The 23093-nt window shown below is 42.3% G+C and overlaps 1 protein-coding gene across 1 annotated transcript in view; it reads right to left on the bottom strand.

Moving 5' to 3' along the window:
- Positions 1 to 22799, bottom strand: part of tbca (tubulin cofactor a) — a 95259-nt gene extending 72460 nt beyond the window's left edge. Inside the window, exon 1 of the mRNA XM_068029478.1 lies at positions 22654 to 22799. Within this exon, the coding sequence (XP_067885579.1) occupies positions 22654 to 22706 (53 nt within the window). The 5' untranslated portion in view covers positions 22707 to 22799. The remainder of the gene's footprint in view (positions 1 to 22653) is intronic.
- Between the last annotated feature and the right edge of the window lie 294 nt (positions 22800 to 23093).

Genomic DNA, 23093 nt, shown 5'->3' with positions numbered 1-23093 from the left:
CAACGTGGACATTGCACCACTTTAGGAGACATGCCTCCCTGCGAGCGGATCTCTAAGAGAGCAAGACTACACCTTCTTCTGGCAGAGTAGGGATCCTGAAGAACCAAGACAGCATGGAGTGGGCTTCGCCATCAGAAACTCTTTGTTCAGCATGATAGAGCCACCTTCAAATGGCTCAGAACGCATACTGTCCATCCGACTGCTCACCGCCTCTGGTCCAGTACACCTACTCAGCATCTATGCTCCAACACTCTGCTCCCCACCTGAAGCTAAAGACCAGTTCTACGAGGAACTCCATAATATCATTAGTAGCATCCCCAATACCGAACATCTGTTCCTGCTGGGGGACATTAATGCCAGGGTTGGGGCCAACCATGACTCATGGCCCTCCTGCCTTGGACGCTATGGCATTGGAAGGATGAGTGAGAATGGACAGAGACTGCTTGAGTTGTGCACCTATCATAACCTCTGCATCACCAACTCGTTCTTTCACACTAAACCCTGTCACCAGGTTTTTGGAGGCACCCAAGATCACGTCGTTGGCACCAGCTGGACCTCATCATCACAAGGAGAGCCTCCTTAAACAGCGTTCAAATCACATGCCGCTTCCGACCACTCCTTGGTGTGCAGCAAGGTTAGACTCAAACCAAAGAAGCTGCATCACTCCAAGCAGAAGGGCCACCTGTGCATCAACACGAGCAGAATTCCTTATCCACAGCGGTTACATAAGTTTCTAAATTCACTTGAAAAAGCCCTTCAAAACACTCCCACAGGAGATGCAGAGACCAAGTGGGCCCACATCAGAGACGCCATCTATGAGTCAGCAATGACCACCAGTGGCAAACGCGTGAAGCAGAATGTAGACTGGTTTCAATCTCACTTTGAAGAGCTGGAACCAGTCATAGCCGCTAAGCGCATTGCACTGCTGAACTACAAGAAAGCCTCCAGAGAGTTAACATCCGTAGCACTCAAAGCAGCCAGAAGCACTGCACAAAGAACAGCCAGGCGCTGCGCTAATGACTACTGGCAACATCTATGCAGCCATATTCAGCTGGCCTCAGACTCCGGAAACATCAGAGGAAGGTATGATGGCATTAAGAGAGCTTTTGGGCCAACCATCAAGAAGATCGCCCCCCTCAAATCTAAATCAGGGGACACAATCACTGACCAACGAAAGCTGGCTGGAGCACTACCTAGAACTGTATTCCAGGGAAAATGTTGTCACTGAGACCGCCCTCAATGCAGTCCAGTCTCTGCCAGTCATGGATGAGCTGGACGTACAGCCAACAAAATCAGAACTCAGTGATGCCAATGATTCTCTAGCCAGCGGAAAAGCCCCTGGGAAGGACGGCATTACCTGAAATAATCAAGAGTGCTAAGCCTGCTATACTCTCAGCACTCTACGAACTGCTTTGCCTATGCTGGGACGAGGGAGCAGTACCACAGGACATGCGCGATGCCAATATCATCCCCCTCGATATGAACAAAGTTGACCGCGGTGACTGCAACAACTGCCGTGGAATCTCCCTACTCAGCATACTGGGTAAAGTCTTCGCTCGAGTCACTTTAAACAGGCTCCAGAAATTGGCCAAGCGTGTCTACCCTGAGGCACAGTGTGGCTTTCGAGCAGAGAGATCGATCATTGACATGCTGTTCTCCCTTCGTCAGCTACAGGAGAAATGCCGCGAACAACAGATGCCCCTCTACATTGCTTTCATTGATCTCACCAAAGCCTTTGACCTCGTCAGCAGACGTGGTCTCTTCAGACTACTAGAAAAGATCGGATGTCCACCAAAGCTACTAAGTATCATCACCTCATTCCATGACGATATGAAAGGCACAATTCAGCATAGCGGTGCCTCATCAGACTCCTTTCCTATCCTGAGTGGCATGAAACAGGGCTGTGTTCTCGCACCCACACTGTTTGGGATCTTCTTCTCCCTGCTGCTCTCACATGCGTTCAAGTCTTCAGAAGAAGGAACTTTCCTCCACACAAGATCAGGTGGCAGGTTGTTCAACCTTGCCCGTCTAAGAGCGAAGACCAAAGTACGGAAAGTCCTCATCAGGGAACTCCTCTTTGCTGACGATGCTGCATTAATATCTCACACTGAACAATGTCTGCAGAGACTCATCGACAGATTTGCGGCTGCCTGCAACGAATTTGGCCTAACCAAGAAAACCAACATCATGGGACAGGACGTCAGAAATGCCCCATCCATCAATATCGGCGACCACGCTCTGGAAGTGGTTCAAGAGTTCACCTACCTAGGCTCAACTATCACAATTAACCTGTCGCTCGATGCAGAAATCAACAAGCGCATGGGAAAGGTTTCCACTGCTATGTCCAGACTGGCCAAGAGAGTGTGGGAAAATGGTGCAATGACACGGAACACAAAAGTCCAAGTGTATCAAGCCTGTGTCCTCAGTACCTTGCTCTACTCCAGGCAGCGAGGCCTGGACAACGTATGTCAGCCAAGAGCGATGCCTCAATTCATTCCATCTTCGCTGCCTCCGGAGAATCCTTGGCATCAGGTGGCAGGACCGTATCTCCAATACAGAAGTCCTCTAGGCGGCCAACATCCCCAGCTTATACACCCTACTGAGCCAGCGGCGCTTGAGATGGCTTGGCCATGTGAGCCGCATGGAAGATGGCATGATCCCCAAGGACACATTGTACAGCGAGCTCGCCATTGGTACCAGACCCACCAGCCGTCCATGGCTCCGCTTTAAAGACGTCTGCAAATGCGACATGAAGTCCTGAGACATTGATCACAAGTCGTGGGAGTCAGTTGCCAGTGATCGCCAGAGCTGGCAGGCAGCCATAAAGGCGGGGCTAAAGTATGGCGAGTCGAAGAGACTTAGCAGTTGGCAGGAAAAAAGACAGAAGCACAAGAGGAGAGCCAACTGCGTAACAGCCCTGACAACCAAGTTTATCTGCAGCACCTGTGGAAGAGTCTGTCACTCTAGAATTGGCCTTTATAGCCACTCCAGGCTCTGCTCCACAAACCACTGACCACCTCCAGGCACTTACCCATTGTCTCTCGAGACAAGGAGGCCAAAGAAGAATAATATTACGATTATGACTTTTCATTAAAATGATTTTTTTTAAATGATAAAGCATGCCAAAACTGCATGTCGGAGCAAGATTAATATATTATAGATGAATAAAACAATCTAAAAAGAAATCAACTGTTAAACTAACTGAAAATCAATTGCGTACAATAAGAACAGGAAAAGGCAACCTGGCTCAAACTAGCTTGCTTCTTCATACTTGCTCTCAATCCCATCTTCCTGTCTGCTCAGCAAACATCTCAATTCTCTTTTTCCTCTGGAAACATACAAATAGGTTCTAGAAACAATTAGATATTACTTGGTTCAAATGTTTTTTGGAAGTGGGGGGGGGGGGGGGGTATTAAAAGGAGAGACAAGTGCATACTTAATAGGACTCTTGGCCTGAAAGTGTAGCAAGCGATCCCCCTCAAAAAAGGTTAACTTGAAAGTCCAACTTGCAGAAATATTAAATTTAATTGAGTAGCACTGAAACTAGTATAGAAAATAAAACTTGCATATACATCAAAATGTATTAGAAATAAAATTACAACATCTGACTATATATAAAAGAATGTGTTTGCTATTTGGCCTATCAAATTGCATTGTTGTATCCAGCGAGCAACTTTGTATCAAGTTATAATATTTCCACTACATAAGCAGATTGAAAAGACAACTTAAAGAATAGTATGAAATATGTTAATGCTATTATTTAACTAAACTACACTCATGACACATCATGGGCGATCTCAAGTAAGAAACATTTGCACTGATACGTCATCTATATGTACTGTTGAAAACATTACATTTTGCTTATGTAACTGACCAGTCCTATTGATATCCATAATAATGATTAAGTTGGAATGCTATACATTTAACACAATCAAATAGAGGATTAAACTAGCAAACAGAGAAACATCAGATTTCTCTTTGCAATAATTAAAATTTGATGTGACAATTATGGTCTATGATAGTATTTGTTATAATTTTTTCAAAAATGAAGAAAATAAACCCATTTTCAGGCTCAAGGTTGCAGTCAGGACATGGTATTTGTGCTTTAGAGTCAAAAAAGCAGGACTTGGGTACATAATGGTTCAATTGGCATTGTGCTGTGCTGAAAGAGTCAATGATCCCAAGATTCTCAATACATTGAAGAACATGGAGAAAAATCGAGTGAGTTAGCCACTGAAGTACATGGGGGCTGGAGGCTATTGTCCCCCTCTCTTTCAAAACCTCCATCTTTATCCCACTTCAAAAAGTTCACTCTTGACCCTTCTATTCTTGCACACTACCACCCCATCTCCAAACTTGCTTACTTCTCTAAAGTCCTTGAATATGTTTGGTGCTACCCAAATTCATGCTTCACTTTCCTGTAACTCCATAGCTGAATCACACCAATTAGGTTTCCACCCCAGCCACAGCACTGAAACACTGCAAATCAAAATCCTGTGACTGAAATATACTAACCTTCCTCATTCTTCTTGACCTTTCTGCAGCCTTTAATAGTCGGCCATACCATCTTCCTCCACCACCACTCCCCTGTCATCCAGCTGAGTGGGACTGCCTTTGCTTGGTTCCACCCTTAGCTAGCAAATTGCAGTCAGAGCATCCAGAGCAATGGCTTCTCTTCTCGCGCCCACACAACTACCTCTGAAGTTCCAAAGACTTATCCTGGTCGTTCCTCCAATGAACATGTTGCCCATGGAGACATCATCCTCAGATGAGGACAGATTCTACACGTATGCTAGCTTTATCTCTCTAGCACGTGTCAAGCTTTGACTATGGTGGAAGGTATAGAAATTAACTTGCCAAAGAATGGAATAGACATACAAAGCAATGACAGATTACTCTCTCACATTTTGGTAAGCTGAGTGTCAAATGTGTACAAGGTCACTAGAAGAATTGGGAAATTGAAAGCCATACAGCTGATTGCAGATTAAGCATTTTTAAAATGGTAACAGAAGCTTAATTTTTGTTTTAAATGTTCCACCATCCTTATGATGACAACAATTATACTGCTTGTGCTGATTTTCAAAGCACTATAATCTTAAAAATGTTTTATGACGTGCACATACTGAAAACTTCGCAAATTCAGGAGGTGCAAATTAAACTGTATTATGATGGCCTTGCAGCAGACAGCTTTAATAACTTTAAGCCTATGGTCATGAACAGCAGGTTTAAAAGTGCCACTTGCCATTATTTCAACAAAAAGATGTATTTATCTTTATTCAAAAGGTAAATCCTTTCTAAAAATTCTTCAAGTATGCCCTGTTTTTTAATTCATTCATGGACATTTATTGCCCATCTCTAATTGCCCTTGAGAAGGTATGCCACCTTCTTCAGCACTGTAGTCTTTGTGGTGTAGGTACACTGCAGTGCTGTTCAGGAGGGAGATCCAGGATTTTGACCTAGTGACAGTGAAGCCAAGGCGATATATTTCCAAGTCAGATGTTGAGACTCAGAGGGGAACCTGCAAGTGGTGGTGTTCCCATAAGCTTGCTGCTTTTGTTCTCCTAGGTGGTAGAGGTCAGGGGTTTGGAAGCTGCAGTTGAAGGAGCCTTGGTGAGTTGCTACAGTGCATCTTGTAGATGGTACATGGTGGTGCCACTATGCACCGCTGGTGGAGGGAGCGAATGTTTAAAGTAGTGAATGGGGTGCCGATCAAGCGGGCTGCTTTGTCCTGGATGGTGTCAAGCTTCTTCAGTGTGGTTAGAGCTCTACTCATCTAGGTAAGTAGGAAGTACGGCCTCGCACTCCTGACGTCTGCCTTGTAGATGGTGAACCAGCTATGGGGAATCAGGAGGCGAGTCACTTGTTGCAGAATTCCACTACTTGGAAGAAACGCTGAGCACAGAATATACTCTGGGTGGGGGACTTCAATGTCCATCACAAAGAGTGGCTTGGTAGCACCACTACTGACCAAGCCCTAAAGGACATAGCTGTTCAAATGGGTCTGTGGCAGGTGGTGAGGGAACCAAGAGGGAAAAACCTACTTGACCTCTTCCTCACCAATCTACCTATCGTAGATGCATCTGTCCATGACAGTATCGGTAGGAGTGACCACTGCACAGTCCTTGTGGAGACTAAGTCCCAGCTTCACACTGAGGGTACCCACCATCGTGCTGTGTGGCACTACCACCGTGCTAAATGAGATAGATTTCTAACAGATCTCGCAACTCAAAATTGGATATTCATGAGGCGCTGTGGGCCATCAGCAGCAACAGAATTGTATTCAACCACAATTTGTAACTTCATAGCCCGGCATATCTCCCACTTTACCATTACCATCAAGCCAGGGGACCAACCTTGCGTCAATGAAGAGTGCAGGAGGGCATGCCAAAAGTAGCACCAGGCACACCTAAAAATGAGGTGTGTTACGACCGAGGCGGAAGGAATACAGTGCATGTTTAGTTCACCTCTCCACAGGTCACAACATATATTTTTTTTAATGTTTACCCAGTTACCGATGCAGTCAATCATATACTCTACTCTTAATCCCAGAATAAAATACACCAACCAGATCTCTGTAATAAACAAAATTATCAGTTTACTATAAAACAAGACTTAAACCAGTAACGAAGTGAAGCATTAACATGAAAGATCCATTTTTTAAATTCCCCACACACTGAAAAAAATACAGAAATTCTCTCTGCAGAGGTCTGTTATAAAAAAAAAGACAAAAAAGAATACTTTGGCCAAATACTTGCTAATTCTTAAAGAAAAAAAGATATGGAAAGATGTCAGTTGTCCCTTTTTGGTCTGGCGTCCCAAATACGCGTAGACGGCTGTCACTGGGATATTTCGAGAGCAGTTCTTTTCAGATGACATTAGGATTAGTTTGGCAGGCTTTCCAGGAGAAATGTGGCATTAGGTGTTTCTCTATTTCTTACACTTGATTCTCAGGAAGTTCTCAAAGAGATGCAAGAAGGTGAACTGATAGTGGCTACTCTTGGCTGGTTTTCTCCAACTGTCTTCAAAACAGTTCACACCCCAAAACACTGTCCAAAGTGAAACCATAAACAATATCTCAAGAGTCAAGCCTTCTGACCCCTTGTCACTTCTCTGTAAACATCTTCTCCAGATCACCAAGGTTTCTGTTGTTTATGGCTTAAAGCACATGACTTCCAGCAAGTCTGTTTGAAAGGACACTGATGTTTAAAATGAACTGTCAACAACAAAGCAAAGTCCAGCTTCTATGAAAGCTTCAGCCTTCCAATAAATCCAACTCCACAATTTAAATACAAGTCCTCAAAAACATATACTTAACAAAAAATATAGAAGCACTTTCATAACAGGTCTCAGCCTGGTGAAGGTACAACACAGTTGTATGCTAAACAGTGGAAGCAGCATGCAATAGACAGGGCTAAGCGATCCCACAAGCAATGGATCAGATCGAAGGTCTGCAGTCCTGCCACATCCAATCGTGAACAGTGGTGGACAATTAAACAACTAACCGGAGGAAGAGGCTCCACAAATATCCCCATCCTCAATGATGGGGGAGCCTAGCACATCAGTGCAAAGGACAAGGCTGAAGCATTTGCACCCATCTTCAGCAAGAAATGCCAAGTGGATGATTCATCTCAGCCTCCTCCTAAGGTCCCCAGCATCACAGATGCCAATTTTCAGCCAAACCGATTCACTCCATGCGATATCAAGAAACGGCTGAAAGCACTGGATACTGCAAAGGCTACAGGCCCTGACAACATTCCGGTAATAGCACTGAAAACTTGTGCTCCAGAACTACCCGCGCCCCTAGCCAAGCTGTTCCAGTACAGCTACAACACTAGTATCTACCCGGCAACGTGGAAAATTGCCCAGGTATGTCCTGTGCACAAAAAGGAGGACAAATCAAACACGGTCAATTACCGCTCCATCAGTCTACTCTCGATCACCAGCAAAGTGATGGAAGGGGTCGCAGAGGGTGCTATCAAGCGGCACCTGCTTAGCAATAACCTGCTCACTGACGCTCAGTTTGGGTTCCGCCGGGGCCACTCAGCTCCTGACATCATTATAACCTTGGTCCAAACATGGACAAAAGAACTGAACACCAGTGGTGAGGACAGAGTGACTGCCCTTGACATCAAGGCAGCATTTGACAGAGTGTGGCACCAAGGAGCCCGAGCAAAACTGGAATCAACGGGAATCAGGGGGGGGAAACACTCCTCTGGTTGGTGTCATACCTAGAACAAAGGAAGATGGTTGTGGTGGTTGGAGATCAATAATCTCAGTCCCAGGACATCATTGCAGGAGTTCCTCAGCGTCGTGTCCTAGGCCCAACCATTATCAGCTGCTTCATCAATGACCTTCCCTCCATCATAAGGTCAGAAGTGCGGATGTTTGCTGATGACTGCACAATGTTCAGCACCATTCATAACTCCTCAGATACTGAAGCAGTCCATGTCCAGATGCTGCAAGACTTGGACAATATCCAGGCTTGGGTGATAAGTGGCAAGTAACGTTCGCACCACACAAGTGACAGGCAATGACTATCTCAAACAAGAATGAATATAACTATCTCCAAAAATTATTGAGGATGTAAGACTTATAAGGTGCTGTCTCCCTTTATGCTGAAGAGTTGCTTGGAATTTGTCTTTTACCCTCAGTTGTGTCCCACCTGGACCATGCAACTATGTATCTGTCCGTTGCAGGGAATGTCTTCTAACCCATGGCTCTCGGTCAGACAATGCTAGCCCCTGTGTCAAGCTTAAAATTCATGAGGTGTCTATTCACGTAGATAACTGCTGTGCAAAAATCTTGATCTGGGTTACTGATTTCTCCCAAGAAATCTGGTTCTTTCTCTTGTGGGTATTGCTGTACTTGATTCACTGCTGTTTGCATGAAGGTCTTCTGCTTTGTACCCATAAGTGAAGAACTTTTACTCTGGCACATCTTCCCACGGTGGACAATTTTACCACAATTAAAACAAACATTCAGCTTTACTTGCTGGGCACCGCTCTCGTCTGTGGGCCTTCCCAGCTCCACAACGTTGGCATGGTTTTCCTGTCCCATGTGCCTTCTCATCTGTAAGCATTTTCTGTTGCACAAGTGTTTTCCTCGCTTTGGCTTCACAAATTGTATAGGCATGGGCTCCTTCTCATGCATGGCTTTTCTTCAGCTCGCAGGATGTCCCTATTCTGTTTGCAAACTTCCACCTGTCTTACACTGGAAAAGTCCATTCAAATTATAAGGTCTTCCTTGGATTACAACAGGTCTGACAAGGATTCATCAGCTATGCCGATGACTATCCTGTCTCTGATTAGTTCTGCCTTTAATTCACTGTATTCGCAACCTTCTGCCAATCTATACAGATTAATACAAGAGTCTGCAGATTCACCAATCTTCTGCAGCCACTTATTAAATTTGGCTCTTTCCAAGATTTTATTGTTGAAGATTGAAATATTTATCAAAGGCTTGGAGTACCTCTTCAAATTTATCGGAAGCCTTGTTGATCCCTTGTCAGACAATTACGTCATCTGCAATCACACCTACTGAATACAGTTCTACCTCAGATTTTGTATAGGGTTGAGAAACAAATCTAAAACTTAGCAACCTTTTTCTACATAATAGACAATTTTGAATCTGATTGTGTCTCTCGTTTCAGGAAACTCTCAGGCATTCCCAATTTCAGGTCCATTTTTAAAAAAATAGACTTTTTAGGGTGTTCCCCTTTAAGAAATTGTTTTTTTTCAGGCTTGCTTTCTTTAATTGAGATGTCCCTGCTGTTTTCAGGGGTTTCCCACTCTTTGCCCTCACGTTCAGACCAAGTGAAGGATTGGATTTTTCCCCCGTTTTCACTTTGAGCATAATGCCTTTAGAAAATTACTTCAATCTTTTCAAAGGGCTTCTAACTCGATCCCCAACCTTCGGTACCATGATTTTGATAGCTGGATTATACTTGCAGGCCACCACACTTTTGTGCTGCAGCCCGTATTTCCGTTCTGACTCACTGTAGCTCTGGAGCTCTTCACAGCCTCTTCTGCAGGTTTAAGTAGTTTTCTTACTGTACCGGGCCAGTATTTATTTTTAAATTTCTCTGTTGTTCACCACTGTTTTAACACTGCCACCATATTGCATGTTGTTGTACTGTTATTAGTAGCGTCTTCAGTAGTGTTTCAGGGACAATCTGGAGAAAGTCTCAGGCTCAGCTATATACACACTCCTTAAGCCACCTAAGCTAGCATCCTCTGTGCTGCTCCTACTTTACTATCTCATGCGACTGACTGTCGCATTATCACTCTTACAGTGGGAGGGGTGTCTCTCACTATCGTCTGTATTACATCCTTATACAACATTAAGGGGAAACAGATAAGGTAGATACAGAGAAACTATTTTTTGCTGATTGGGCAGTCGGAGGCCAGGTGCTATAGTCTAGTCTAAAAGTTAGAGCCAGACCTTTTAGGAGTGAAATTAGGAAAAGCTTCTACACACAAATGGTGGTAAAGGTTTGGACCTCTCTTCCATAAACAGCAATTGTGGCTAGATCAATTGTTCATTTTAAATCTGAGTTTGATAGATTTTTGTTCTCCAAAGGTATTAAGGGGCATGGGGCAAAGGCGTTAGGTCACAGTCAGCCATGATCTCACAATGGCAGAACAGGCTCCTCTTCCTTTGATCCTATCATGCACTCACATGCTGGTCTCCATCTTCATTGACACCCCTCCGACTAAGAGGATATTCATGGAGTCTGGTCATGAGATGACAAATTGAGGTGGTATACAGTTCTGCATAGCACTTCATGGGTGCCTAGTTTTGATCTATTCCTGATCTATCCCAGAGTATATTGGTAGTGCTACACAACACATTGGAGAATATCCTTAGTGTGGAGACAGGATATCGTTTCCACAGGCACTGAAGGGAAAAAATAAATCTTATTTCTTGCAATAGCACTAGAAATGGCAAAGGGTTCTTGTTAATAATCAATATGTTCTCCCTTTTGGTGTATAATGAAAGGTTCTTTCATAGTCAAGGCTCAGATGTGTAATTATGGTACGTCAACAACATTTAAATATGAGTGTTAAAAGAATGTTACAGATAAACTAAAAGGATTGCACTGTGAATTGTTTTAGGCTTATTCTAATCTACTGATGTCAGTTTGGTTTAATCAACACTAAACTATCAGCCTAAATTAGCACCACACGGACAATTTTTTAGCCTTGTACACTATAGATTCTACACCTGTGCAGATCAATAAGAACTGTTCACAACTATAATCAGGACATAACTAGCGTTGCTTTGGTTAAATTTAAAAATTAACTTAGAAGCAGCTCAAAATTGTTCAGATTTAACATTTTGTTTCCAATTCCCTTAATTCAGTGAATATCTGTTACTATGGTTAATCGTGTATTTTGTGATCATTACACTGACCTGTCAATATCAACACCCTTTTTAAAAAAGTCACAGGAAAACAAGCAAAGAAAATACTGCACACGTGCAAAATATGAACATAAATCTAGCCCTCATGGATACTATTAATGCAATCAAATGCAATTGCACTCCATAGTCAAATATTTCTGCTATAGGAGGCATTTCGCTGAGCAGGCTGACCTACTATAGGATTTATAGAACATCACAACTTGCATTGTCAGTATGTTATTCTCCCATTTGATGGAAGCCACCTTTTTTTAAAAAAATCATTTATAAACTTACCAGCATGGCTTAATAAAAAAAAAAGTTGCTCATAGATGAAAAGGAATCTGTTGATCTTCCTGTTATCTGCATGTCTCACACTTTAATTCATTCTCTTTCTCATATTTCCCACAAACTCTCTCCTGTACATCTGACCTTTTTTTCCTCTCACCTCCCACAAAGGCCTGGAAGCAGAGGTTCAGACCCTTTGATAGCGACAGAAATTAATCGTAACTTGCTGGGTGCAAAACCACAAATATCCTCTTTGATATCAGCATAAAGTCTGCCTCAGTTTAAGTATAGGCTAGAAGAACACTCCGATCATCACATTTGTCCTAAATGAATGCTGGCCTAGTTTTATACTTTTCTTATAAAATTGGAAGATGGGTTTGCAAGAGAAAGAAGAACAGCTGGTGCCCATTTCAACCCTAGTCTTGGTCCCAATACGTCCTTCACTGAACCACTTATCTTGGAGTATAAAAGACAATATGCATGGGTGAGAGAAACCAGGGAGACAGGGCATGGGCGTATAGCGATAATTTTAAAAACGTCTTTACATTTCAAAGTCATTTTAAACTCTGCTTTGCGAAGAGATCTGCCTAAAATTTCACTTCCTTTTAAAAGAGCTGAAAAATTGAGAACCATGTATTGTAATGCAAAACACTGCAACAAGTACCTCATGTGCTGAGCATTTTGAAAATAGGGTTAGCTCTAACCAATATCGCAAACAAATTCTCACAATATGGTGTTCCCGAGTTGACTAAAATTGCCAGTTTCTCTGCCACTATGGGTTACCTTCATCTAACAATCTGCCTGTTAATGTGTGCACTTCCACATAGATGGAATCTCAAAGAAAAAAAGCAGCTTTTTATGGTTAACAGTTATCCATAGCAAATGTTCTAGATGTATTACTATTTTGTTTAAAGCACAATATAACAGGTGCATTCTCAGATCAAATGGCATTACAAAATTCATATTACCAAAAAGATCACAAACAAGAACAAATTATTTAGCCTTCACAAGATTGACACCTTATTGTTTAATTTTAAATACAGGTACTGAGGCTGGAATGCCAAGTTCCTACTCAAGCTTCCTAATTATGTATGGCACTTTTATACTGCAGGTACTGGCTTGACTAATACAGAACTGGCAGTGCCGAGATGCACCTCAAGGTCTGCACTGTTGTTGTTCAAATCAAACGAAGCTCTGTCCAAGTTCACTGCCATCCAAATGCTGACTACAACTAAAAGGTTTAAAAATTAAGGTTAGAAAGTTCAATGGATCACCTTCAAACTTGTTTCGCACTGCACTTCTGAGGCAGTGCCAGATGTGAGTGCACTTGCTTGATGTGGTCTCACAGTGCTCACTAAACATGCTGTCAGCAACAAAACTTTATTCCCAAATTAGACAACATAGGAACACAGGAGTAGGCCATTCAGCCCATCGAGCCTGCTCCACCATTCAATATGATCATGGCTGATCATCCACTTCAATGCTTTTCCCCCACACTATCCCCATATCCCTTTATGTCATTGGTATTTAGAAATCTGTCAATCTCTACTTTTAACATACTCTACGACTGAGCTTCCATACCCCTCTGGGGTAAAGAATTCCAAAGATTCACAACCCTCTGTATAAAGAAATTTCTCCTCATCTTGGTCCCAAGTGGCTTCCCCCTTACTTTGAAATTGTGTCCCCTAGTTCTAGATTCCCCAACAAGGGGAAACATCTTAGCTGCATCTACCCTGTCTATCCCTTTAAGTATTTTGTAAGTTTCATCGAGATTAACTCTCATTCTTCGTAACTCTAGAGAATACAGGCCCAGTTTCCCCAATCTCTCTTTATAGGACAGTCCCGTCATCCTGAGAACAAGTCTGGTGAACCATCGTTGCACTCCCTCTATGGTAATAATATCCTTCCTAAGGCAAGGGGACCAAAACTGCACACAGTACTTCAGGTGCGGTCTAACCAAGGTTCTATACAATTGAAGCAAGACTTCACTACTCCTGTACTCAAATCCTCTTGCGATAAAGGCTAACATACCATTATCCTTCTTAATTGCTTGTTGCACCTGCATGCTAGCTTTCAGTGACTTATTGACGAGGACATCCAGGTCCCTTTGTACATCTGCTCTTTCTGATCTCTTGCCATTTAAGAAATACCCTGCACATCTATTCCTCCTACCAAAATGGATAACCTCACATTTTTCCACATTATATTCCAACTGCCACGTTCTTGCCCACTCACTAAGTCTGTCCAAATCCCCTTGAAGCCGCTTGGCATCTTCCTCACAACACACATTCCCACCTAGTTTTGTGTCATCCGCGAACGTGAAAATACTACATTTGGTCCCCACATCCAAATTATTGATATATATTGTGACCAGCTGGGGCCCAAGTACTGATCCTTGCAGTACCCCACTAGTCACAGCCTGCCAACGTGAGAACGACCCATTTATTCCTACTCTCTGTTTTCTGCCTGTTAACCAATTCTTAATCCATGCCAGTATATTACCTCCTATCCCATGTGCTTTAATTTTGCTAAACAACCTCCTGTGGGGGACTTTATCTAAAAGCCTTCTGAGAATCCAAGTTTACTACGTCCACCAACCCCACTTTACCAATTCTGTTAGTAACATCTTCAAAATACTCCAACAGGTTCGTCAAACATGATTTCCCATTCATAAACCCATGTTGACTATGCCCAATCTGATTATCCAAATGTCCATTTATCACATCCTTTAGAATAAATTTCCAACATTTTCCCAACGACTGATATAAGGCTAACAGGTCAGTAGTTCCCTGTTTTCTCTCTCCCTCCCTTCTTAAAAATAGTAGGGTAACATTTGCTACCTTCCAATCTGTAGGAACTGTTCCAGAATCTATAGAATTTTGCAAGATGATCACCATCTCCATAGCTATCTCTTTCAACACTGTGGGATGTAGAATATCAGGTGCTGGGGACTTATCAACATTCAGCCCCATTAATTTCTCCAAGACAACCTTCTTACTACAGATCCTGTTGACATAAGTGGGGGATCAGGGAAAATTTCAGATAATACAACCCGTGCTAAAAAGGCCATTGGTTAAAAACTAACATTTTGGGCTAAAAAGGGCATGTGTGAAAATAAACAAGAAATGTAAATGAAAACAAACTGCAAATACAAAAAAGAAAGCAGTGAAATACAACAGAATAAAAATGCAATCCATGGATCTCCTTATTTAGAAAATCTGTACCTGACAGGCATATACAGATATTTTGAGAATAAATTTCCCTGTAAAATTAAAAACAGAAAATGATGGATTTGCTCAGCAGCTCAGAGAGCATCTGTGAACAGAGAAACGGAGTTAAATGTTTCAGGTCTATGACCTTTCATCAGAACTGGAAGTTAGTGATTTAACAGTTTATAAGCAAGTACAGAGTTAGGGAAAACTGGCAGAGGGAGGAAAGAACAAAAGGGAAGGTCTGTGATAGGGTGGAAGGCAAGATGATCAAATGGCAAAAGGGATGATGGTGCAAGGCAAAATGGGGGTCATAAAGGGACAAGAAACAAACACAAACTGAAGAGGTGTAAATGGCAACAGCAGAATCTTTACCAGTACCAGCTCTCAGAGAAAATGGGAGCAGTGGTTATGAGCTGAAGCTATTGAGGCCAGAATGTTGTGAAGTGCAAAAATCAAAAGACAAAGTGCTGTTCAAGATTGCATTGACTTCTTCCAATTCTGATGAAATGTCAATCTGAAACATTCAGTGCTTCTCTCTCCACAGATGCTGTATGACCTGTTGAGTTTCCAGTATTTTCATTTATTTCAGATTTCCAGCATCTGCAGTAATTTTTTCTCTAACTGTATTAAGTGTTGTTTATGCTAACCCTTTTAAAAATGTCCTATTAAGATTATGTTTCACTTAGTGACCACAGAGCACTTTCATATTTACAGAATGACAACCAGCATTAATATATCTTTAATGAAGTGTGTTGGGGCATTCACTTCAAAGAGAAGTTAACCAAATGTAGAAATCAGTCCAAAGACACTTTACAACTTGCAAGTTAGTAGTCATTCATAGCACTACAAAAATAAGTCTTGATTTCCTATATCTTCCAGGATTTTAATTTTGGGAAGAAAAAAGTTTCTAAGCTAAAATTAACCTTAAACAAAAGAACACATACCTTGGAAGAAAAGAAAGGCTTGCATTTATATAGCGCCTTTCATCAGCTCAGGACATCACAAAGCACTTCACATCCAGTTAAGAACTTTTTGAAGTGTACTTGCTGTTGTATTGCAAGAGCCATGGCTGTCAAATTGCACATAGCAAGCGCCAAAGAGCAATGTGAAAATGGCCAGCTAATCTGATTTAGGTGTTGGGTGAGGGATAAATATTAGCCAGACACCAGGAGAACTCCCTGCTTTCTCAAAATAGTGCCGTGGGACCTTTTATGTCCATCAATAGGACAGATGTAGCTTTGCATCTCATCCAAAAGTTTGGCATCTCCAACTGTAGCACTCCCTCAGTACTGCACTGTTGAGTTAGCCTAGATCTTGTGCTCAAGTCTAAGGTCAGCTCACACTTCACAAGATTTGCCTGGCCAGGAGTATACTGACACCATCCCTCGCCTTGGTCACTGTCTGAACCTGAACCAAATCATTCACAACCTTGGCGTCTATTTGTCCCGACATGAAATTCCAATTACATATTCGCTCCATCACCAAGACTGCCTGTTTCCACTTCCGTATTATCACCCATCTGCACCCCTGCCCCAACTGACTTCCAAGGAAACTATGGTGGTGCCAGAGGACTGGAGTACTGCAAATGTTACATCCCTATTTTAAAACTTGACAACTACAGATCACAAGGCCTAATGTTGGTGATAGGGAAATTTTGAGACAATAAGGCAGCACCAAATTAATTAGTAGTTGGAAAACTTGATAAAGCCTATGGGATTAAAAGGGAAAGTGACAACATGGATACAAAATTGGCGAAGGGCAATGCTCCCTTTAAGGTGTGCACATGCACGGATGCACAGTGCAGTTGTGACTGTGCAGTTGTCTCATTTAAGAGAGCTCAGTGTGCAAAAAAATTATAAAAGGTATCTCGCACTGAAACGAACAGGCCATGCACAACAAAGAAAAATTAGAGGGAACATTGGCTAAGGGACAGAAAAGAGAGAATGGTGGTGAATGGTTATTTTTCCAGACAGGAGGAAAGTACACAGTGGTGTTTCCTAGCAGTTAGTATTAGGACCACTGCTCTTTTTGATAAAGATTAGTGACCTGAACTTGGATATAGAGGGATTTATTTCAAACTTTGCAGATGACACAAAACTCAAATGTAACAAATAATGAGGAGGATAATACACCAGAAGGACACTGACAAACTGGTCAAATGAACACACACATGGCAGATGAAATTTAATCCCGTGAAGGGATTCATTTTTGTAGGAAGAATGAGGAGAGGCAATATGAACTAAATGGTACAATTTTTAAAGGCGGTGCAGGAACATAGAGACCTGGGAATGTATACACCTTTGAAGGTGGCGGGATAAGCTGAAAAGGCTATTTAAAAAAGCATTTGGATCTTTAGCTTTATTAATAAAGGAATAGAACACAAAAGCTAGGAAGTTGCTTTTGTTTTGCTGAAGTTACGCTAAACCTTTGTAAAATACTGGTTGGGCCTCAGCTGGAGGATTGTGTTCATTGCTGGATACCAGACTTTAGCAAAGATGTCAAGGCCATAGAGAGGGTGCAGAAGAGATTTATTAGAATGGTACCAGGGATGAGGGACTTCAGTTATCTGGAAAGAATGGAGAAGCTGGAGTTGTTCTTCTTAGAACAGAGAAGGTTAACAGGAAATTTCTTAGTTGGTGTTGAAAATCATGAATGGTTTTGATAGGGTATATAAGGAGAAACTGTTTCCAGTGGCAGAAGGATCAGTAACCAGAGGACACATATTTAAGGTGATTGGTAAAAGAACCAAAGGCAACATGAGAGAACTTTTTTTTTAAAAACACAAGTTGTTGTTATCTGGAATGCACTGCCTGGAATGGTAGTGGAAGCAGATTCAATAGCAACATTCAAAAGAAAATTGGATAAATACTCAAAGGGAAAAAAATTTACAGGTTCTGGCGGAACAGCAGGGGAGTGGAACTAATTGCATAGCTCTACCAAAGAACTGGTACAGGCATGATGGGCCTTCTATGTTGTAGCAATCTATGATTCTACGTGCTGCTGAAAACCTTAGTTATGTATGCCATTGTTAGCTCTAGACTCTCCTGGCCAGACTCCTATCTTCCACTCTCCATAAACCTGAACTCATCCAAAACTCTGCAGCACATATCCTAGCACACAACTAGTCCCCTTCACCCAGCACCCCTGTGCTCACTGACCGACATGGGTAACACCTCAATTTTAATATATGTATTTTTGTTTTCAGATCCCTCTATATCTCTGTAACCTTCTCCAGCCCTACAACCCACCGAGATCTCCATGCTCCTCCAATTCTCATCCCTCCCACTGGCAGCCGTGCCTTCAGCTGCCTGGGCCATACGATCTGGAATTCTCTCCCTATTTGTCATCCTTTATGATGGTTCATAAAACCTACTGCTTTGACCAAGCTTTTGATCACCGGTCCTAATATCTCCTTATGTGGCTCAGTATCAAATTTTGTTTGATAACCCTCCTGTGAAATGCTTTGGGATGCTTTTCTACGTTAAAGGCGCTTTATAGAAATGCAAGTTGTTGTTGTGTCTTTTTATGGATGACTTGCTATCACCCTCCAACACTCAAAGTTAATGTAGTAAGTTGGGCTAACTAGACTGGTTAAAATTTGAGAAGGCCTTAGCCCGATATAATGCCACCAGGTTATCACTACCCTTCATTGGTTAGTTTTGTCTTCGAGAATGGTGCCTAAAAACTCCATGTAGTACAAGTACATTAACATTCAATCATTACCTAACATTGCATCACACAACAATGGCATAATCTCCTATCACTTTTTTACCCATTTAAAATTGGCATTCCATAACACTCTGGCCACTGAAATATGACTGTGCATACTACAACTTTCCAGAAACAGATCATCTAGCTACAACCTGTACCACTTAATAATTCTGCTAGCCATAAACTCTTAGTAACTGGGTAAAAATACTGTACCATATTCCGCAAGCTCATTGTCATCACAAAAAAAGACTTGCATTTATAGAACACTTTCACAACCACAGGACGTCCCAAAGCACTTTACAGCCAATGAAGTACTTCCCATCCACCCCTACCAAACATCATCACTGTTGCAATGTAGGAAACACAGTTGCCAATTTGGTACAGCAAGCTCCCACAAACAGCAATGTGATAATGACTAGATAACCTGTTTTTAATGATGTTGATTGTGGGATAAATATTGGCCAGGACACTGGGAATAACTCCCCTGCTCTTCTTCAAAATAGTGCCATGGGATCTTGGACAGCCACCTGAGAGGGCAGACAGGGCCTCAGTTTAACGTTTCATTCAAAAGACGACACCTCCGACAGCAGAACACTCCCTCAGTACTGCACTGGAGTGTCAGCCTAGATTTTTGTGCTCAAGACCTGGAGTGGGACTTGAACCCACGACCTTCCAACTCAGAGGCAAGAGGGCTACGATCTACGACTGTCACAGTTCCTGGAAAACTGACAGCATCGACTGATCACCCGGTTGTGCAGTTCAACTCTCAAGTCTCACCCTGTAGCACTTAAATTAATTTATCTCTCGGTGATATGATGCGCTATACACCTCTGGCTAATGGAACAGTTGGCTGATTACCCAATTCAGTGACTCACCCATTGGCCAACTGGACATCTGCCTTCACATTTACGCATCGAGTATCTGAGTGAGATTGAAAAATGCTTAGCTCAATCAACTAGGACATCGGTCAACCAGACTTTCAAACTGTCTAGATAAATTTCCAGAAACTAATTTATCAACTCATGCACTCCAACACAAGCCACGACATTCTCTTGCACTAACCACAATTATTATACATCGTTCATTTCTATTAGATCTAGAATGATAGCCTTCAGTAACTTTTTAAATTTACATCCATACTCTTTTGGCATGAGATCAAAAGCTGTGAAAAACAAACCCTCATTTCATTACATCATAATTTTCACTATACATTTAGCTCAATAAAATAAAGCAACTGCCTTCTCATTAAAAGATGGTAACAACTTTTATGGCCTTATTTCTCTCTGCCAACTATGACTTTTCAGGGCATTTAAATAATTAAAAAAACGTCTATGCTGTCCTTCCTTAAAATATGGATCAAACATTGATGCAATAGTTGTTTGATACAAAATGATAAGCTAAGTCAATTAGACCATTGCTCGCTCATCTCAGGCATTGGGGCTCACTGCCAATTTGAAAACATGCAGGTACGTTATCTCTTTTTGCATTTACAAATTTTTAACATTTCCCTGGAATTACCTCTCTGTGAAAAACAGTAAGACCCTTTTTACACTTTTCATACTTTCAGGCTCATTGTATTCATTGTCACTGGTTTTCTCCAGGTTCCCACCTCTGTTGTTCATCCTGTGCTGGCACAGCTTTTCTTTGCTCTTGTGCCTTACAATTCCTCTACATACTTGCATGGAACTTTTTCCTCCCTTATTATCAATCCACACATTTCGGCTTTATGATAACATTGCCGTTCCTCTGTTACTAGATTAGCTGCTGGAAGATGGGATTAGATTGGGCGGCTAGTTTGTTCGGCTGGCACGGACACAACAGGCTGAATGGCCTCCTTCTGTGCCATAATTTTTCTATGGTTCTCTTTCATAAGATGATTACATTCATAATTGCTGATACATTCTGATAAATTTCAAAAGCCGATTTGGTCTGTAACTGAAATTTATCCCACTTTAGCTGCTATTAATTGTTGCATTTCATGCTATCAACACATTTGTCTGTGTGTGGGCAAGGCAATAGATTACAGAAGTATACAATAGCAACTTGTACTTATATAGCAGCTTTAACAAACATCCCAAAGAACTTCACAGAAGCATTTTAAAGCAAAATTTGACACTGAGCCACATAAGGCAATATTTGGGCAGATGGCCAAAGCTTCATTAAAAAAAATAGGCTTTAAGGAGCGTCTTAAAGGAGGAAAGCGATGGAGTTCCAGAGTTTAGGGCTCTGGCAGCCCACGATACAGCCACAGATGGTGAACCAATTAAAATCGGGGATACGCTTAAGAGGCCAAAATTAGAGGAGTCCAGATATCTCAGAGGGCAGGAGGCTGGAAAAGACTATAGGTAGGGAGGAAAAGGCAATGAAGGAATTTGAAAACAAGAAGGAGAATTTAAAATTAAGACACTGCTTAACCGGCAGCCAATGTAGGTCAGCGAGGACAGGAATGATGGGTGAACGGCCTTTGGTGCAAGATAGAACAAGGGCAGCAGAATTTTGGATGTTTAAGGAGGGTAGAACGTGGGAGACCAGCCAGAGGTACATTGGAATAGTCAAATCTAGAGATAACAAAGGCATGGATGAGGGTTTCAGCAGCAGATGAGCTGAGGCAAAAGCAGTCATGTTACAGAGTTGGAAACAGGTGGTCTTAGCGATGGCACAGATATGTGTTTGCAAGCTCATCTCAGGGTGAAATATGACACCAAGGTTGTGAACAGTCTGGTTCAACTTCAGACAGATGGTTAGCGACTGGATTTTATGGCAGGGACTAAAGACAATGGCTTTGGTCTTCCCAATATTTAGTTGGAGAAAATTTTTGCTCATCCAGTGCTGGATGTCAGACAAGCAGCCTGATAATTCACAGACAGTAGAAGGGTCAAGAGATGTGGTGGTGAGGTAGAGCTGGGTGTTGTCAGCGTACATGTAGAAATTGAAGCTGCGTTTTCAGATGATGATGCCAAGGGGCAGCATGTCCATGAGAAATAGGAGGAAGCCAAGGATAGATCCTTGAGGGTTACCAGAGGTAATGGTGCAAGAGTGGGAAAAGACGACAAGTATCCTCTGAACCAAAACACATATTCTTGGACAATATTGCCAAATCAGTAGAGTTCAAGTCTGAAGCTGGTCATGCTGAAGCTGTATTGTACTCTGATCAAGCTCCAACTTGAATACCACAGATCAGTTCTGGCATCAACAAAAGGAAACATCCAAGAAGGCCACAAGGCTGAACACTAACTTAAAAGGAAATATTTAATTCTTATTTTCATAAGAGGAAATCTTAAAGGCAAGTGATATTAACAGCAGAAAATATTAATCCTGAATACTATTTCAAGATATATCACAAATGCAGTACAAGTGGCCAAAGGTACAAACTAATGGCTAGCTGAGGGCTGATGTAAGGAAGAACTTCTATGCACAAAACAAATACGCCTTACAGACAGCTTGGTACATTCAGGCAAAAGCCCTGCAGTCACTGAAGTCACAACTTATTGCTTTGGTAAAGGTATCTTTTTTTACATAGGAAGACAAGCTAACTTAGCCCAACATACTCCCTCAGCTGCACCTATCTGGGTTTCAATTTTAGAATCTAGTTCTGTTTCAGATGCTTGCCATGAGTTCTCCTTTGTGACAGGACTCTGCTGCTGAAATTGAAAGATGACAATGATGGAATGCTGCTGGCCTTTGGGGTGAACACGATCATAACCCAAACCGACTTGTTCGTGCAACATTTGTACCAATAATAGTGCAAGAGAGATATGCTCAATCCTGAGATTTAATTTACCATTCGAAACACGGACGACTGCTTAAATCCCATCAAAGTCAAATCTGGCCTTGAGATGGTCTTCCTTCAAATCGCAAAAACCCACCAACAAAATTTCGCCTCAAACAGCGGCTGACGTGATTCAGCAACTTTAGAGCCGGGCCTCGGGTCGCCTGCAGCCTGGCCGCTCCGAGGGCCCTACAATACCGCTCCGGTTGGTATTCGAACCGAGCACACGGCCCAGGACCCGCCATCTCTTTCCCGCTGAGATCTATTTCCACTTACCGCTTCACCACGCCGGTTTTGATTTTTATCTGCCGAGTTCTGGGATCCGCCATGCTTGTGTTCCTGTAGGAAACGGCTGCAAAATGTCACCGGAAATCCCACGCCTCACATTCAACTGTCGCCACCTCGTAACCCGGGAGAGGACGCTGCGCATGCGCACGCGGCGCATTCTCCCACCTGGCTGCAGGTAGCATGGTTGCACTGACTCCACATAAACTTCTATGCTTGAAGGACACCTTTTCAAATGGATTAGTAATCACGGACCCCTTTTCAATTACAGTACTCATATCATAGTGCTGCATTAAGAGGAGATATGATAGAGGTGTTCAAAATCATGAGGTGTTTCAGCAGAGTAGATAGGGAGAAACTGTTCTCATTTGGCAGAAGGATCCAGAAATAAAGGACACCGATTTAAGGTGATTAGCAAAAGAAGCAACAGC

The sequence above is a fragment of the Heterodontus francisci genome, chromosome 4 (genome assembly GCF_036365525.1).
Source record: "Heterodontus francisci isolate sHetFra1 chromosome 4, sHetFra1.hap1, whole genome shotgun sequence".
Classification (NCBI taxonomy): Eukaryota; Metazoa; Chordata; class Chondrichthyes; order Heterodontiformes; family Heterodontidae; genus Heterodontus; species Heterodontus francisci.
The sequence above is the reverse complement of the archived record's forward strand: the minus strand, read 5'-3'. Positions and strand labels throughout refer to the sequence as shown.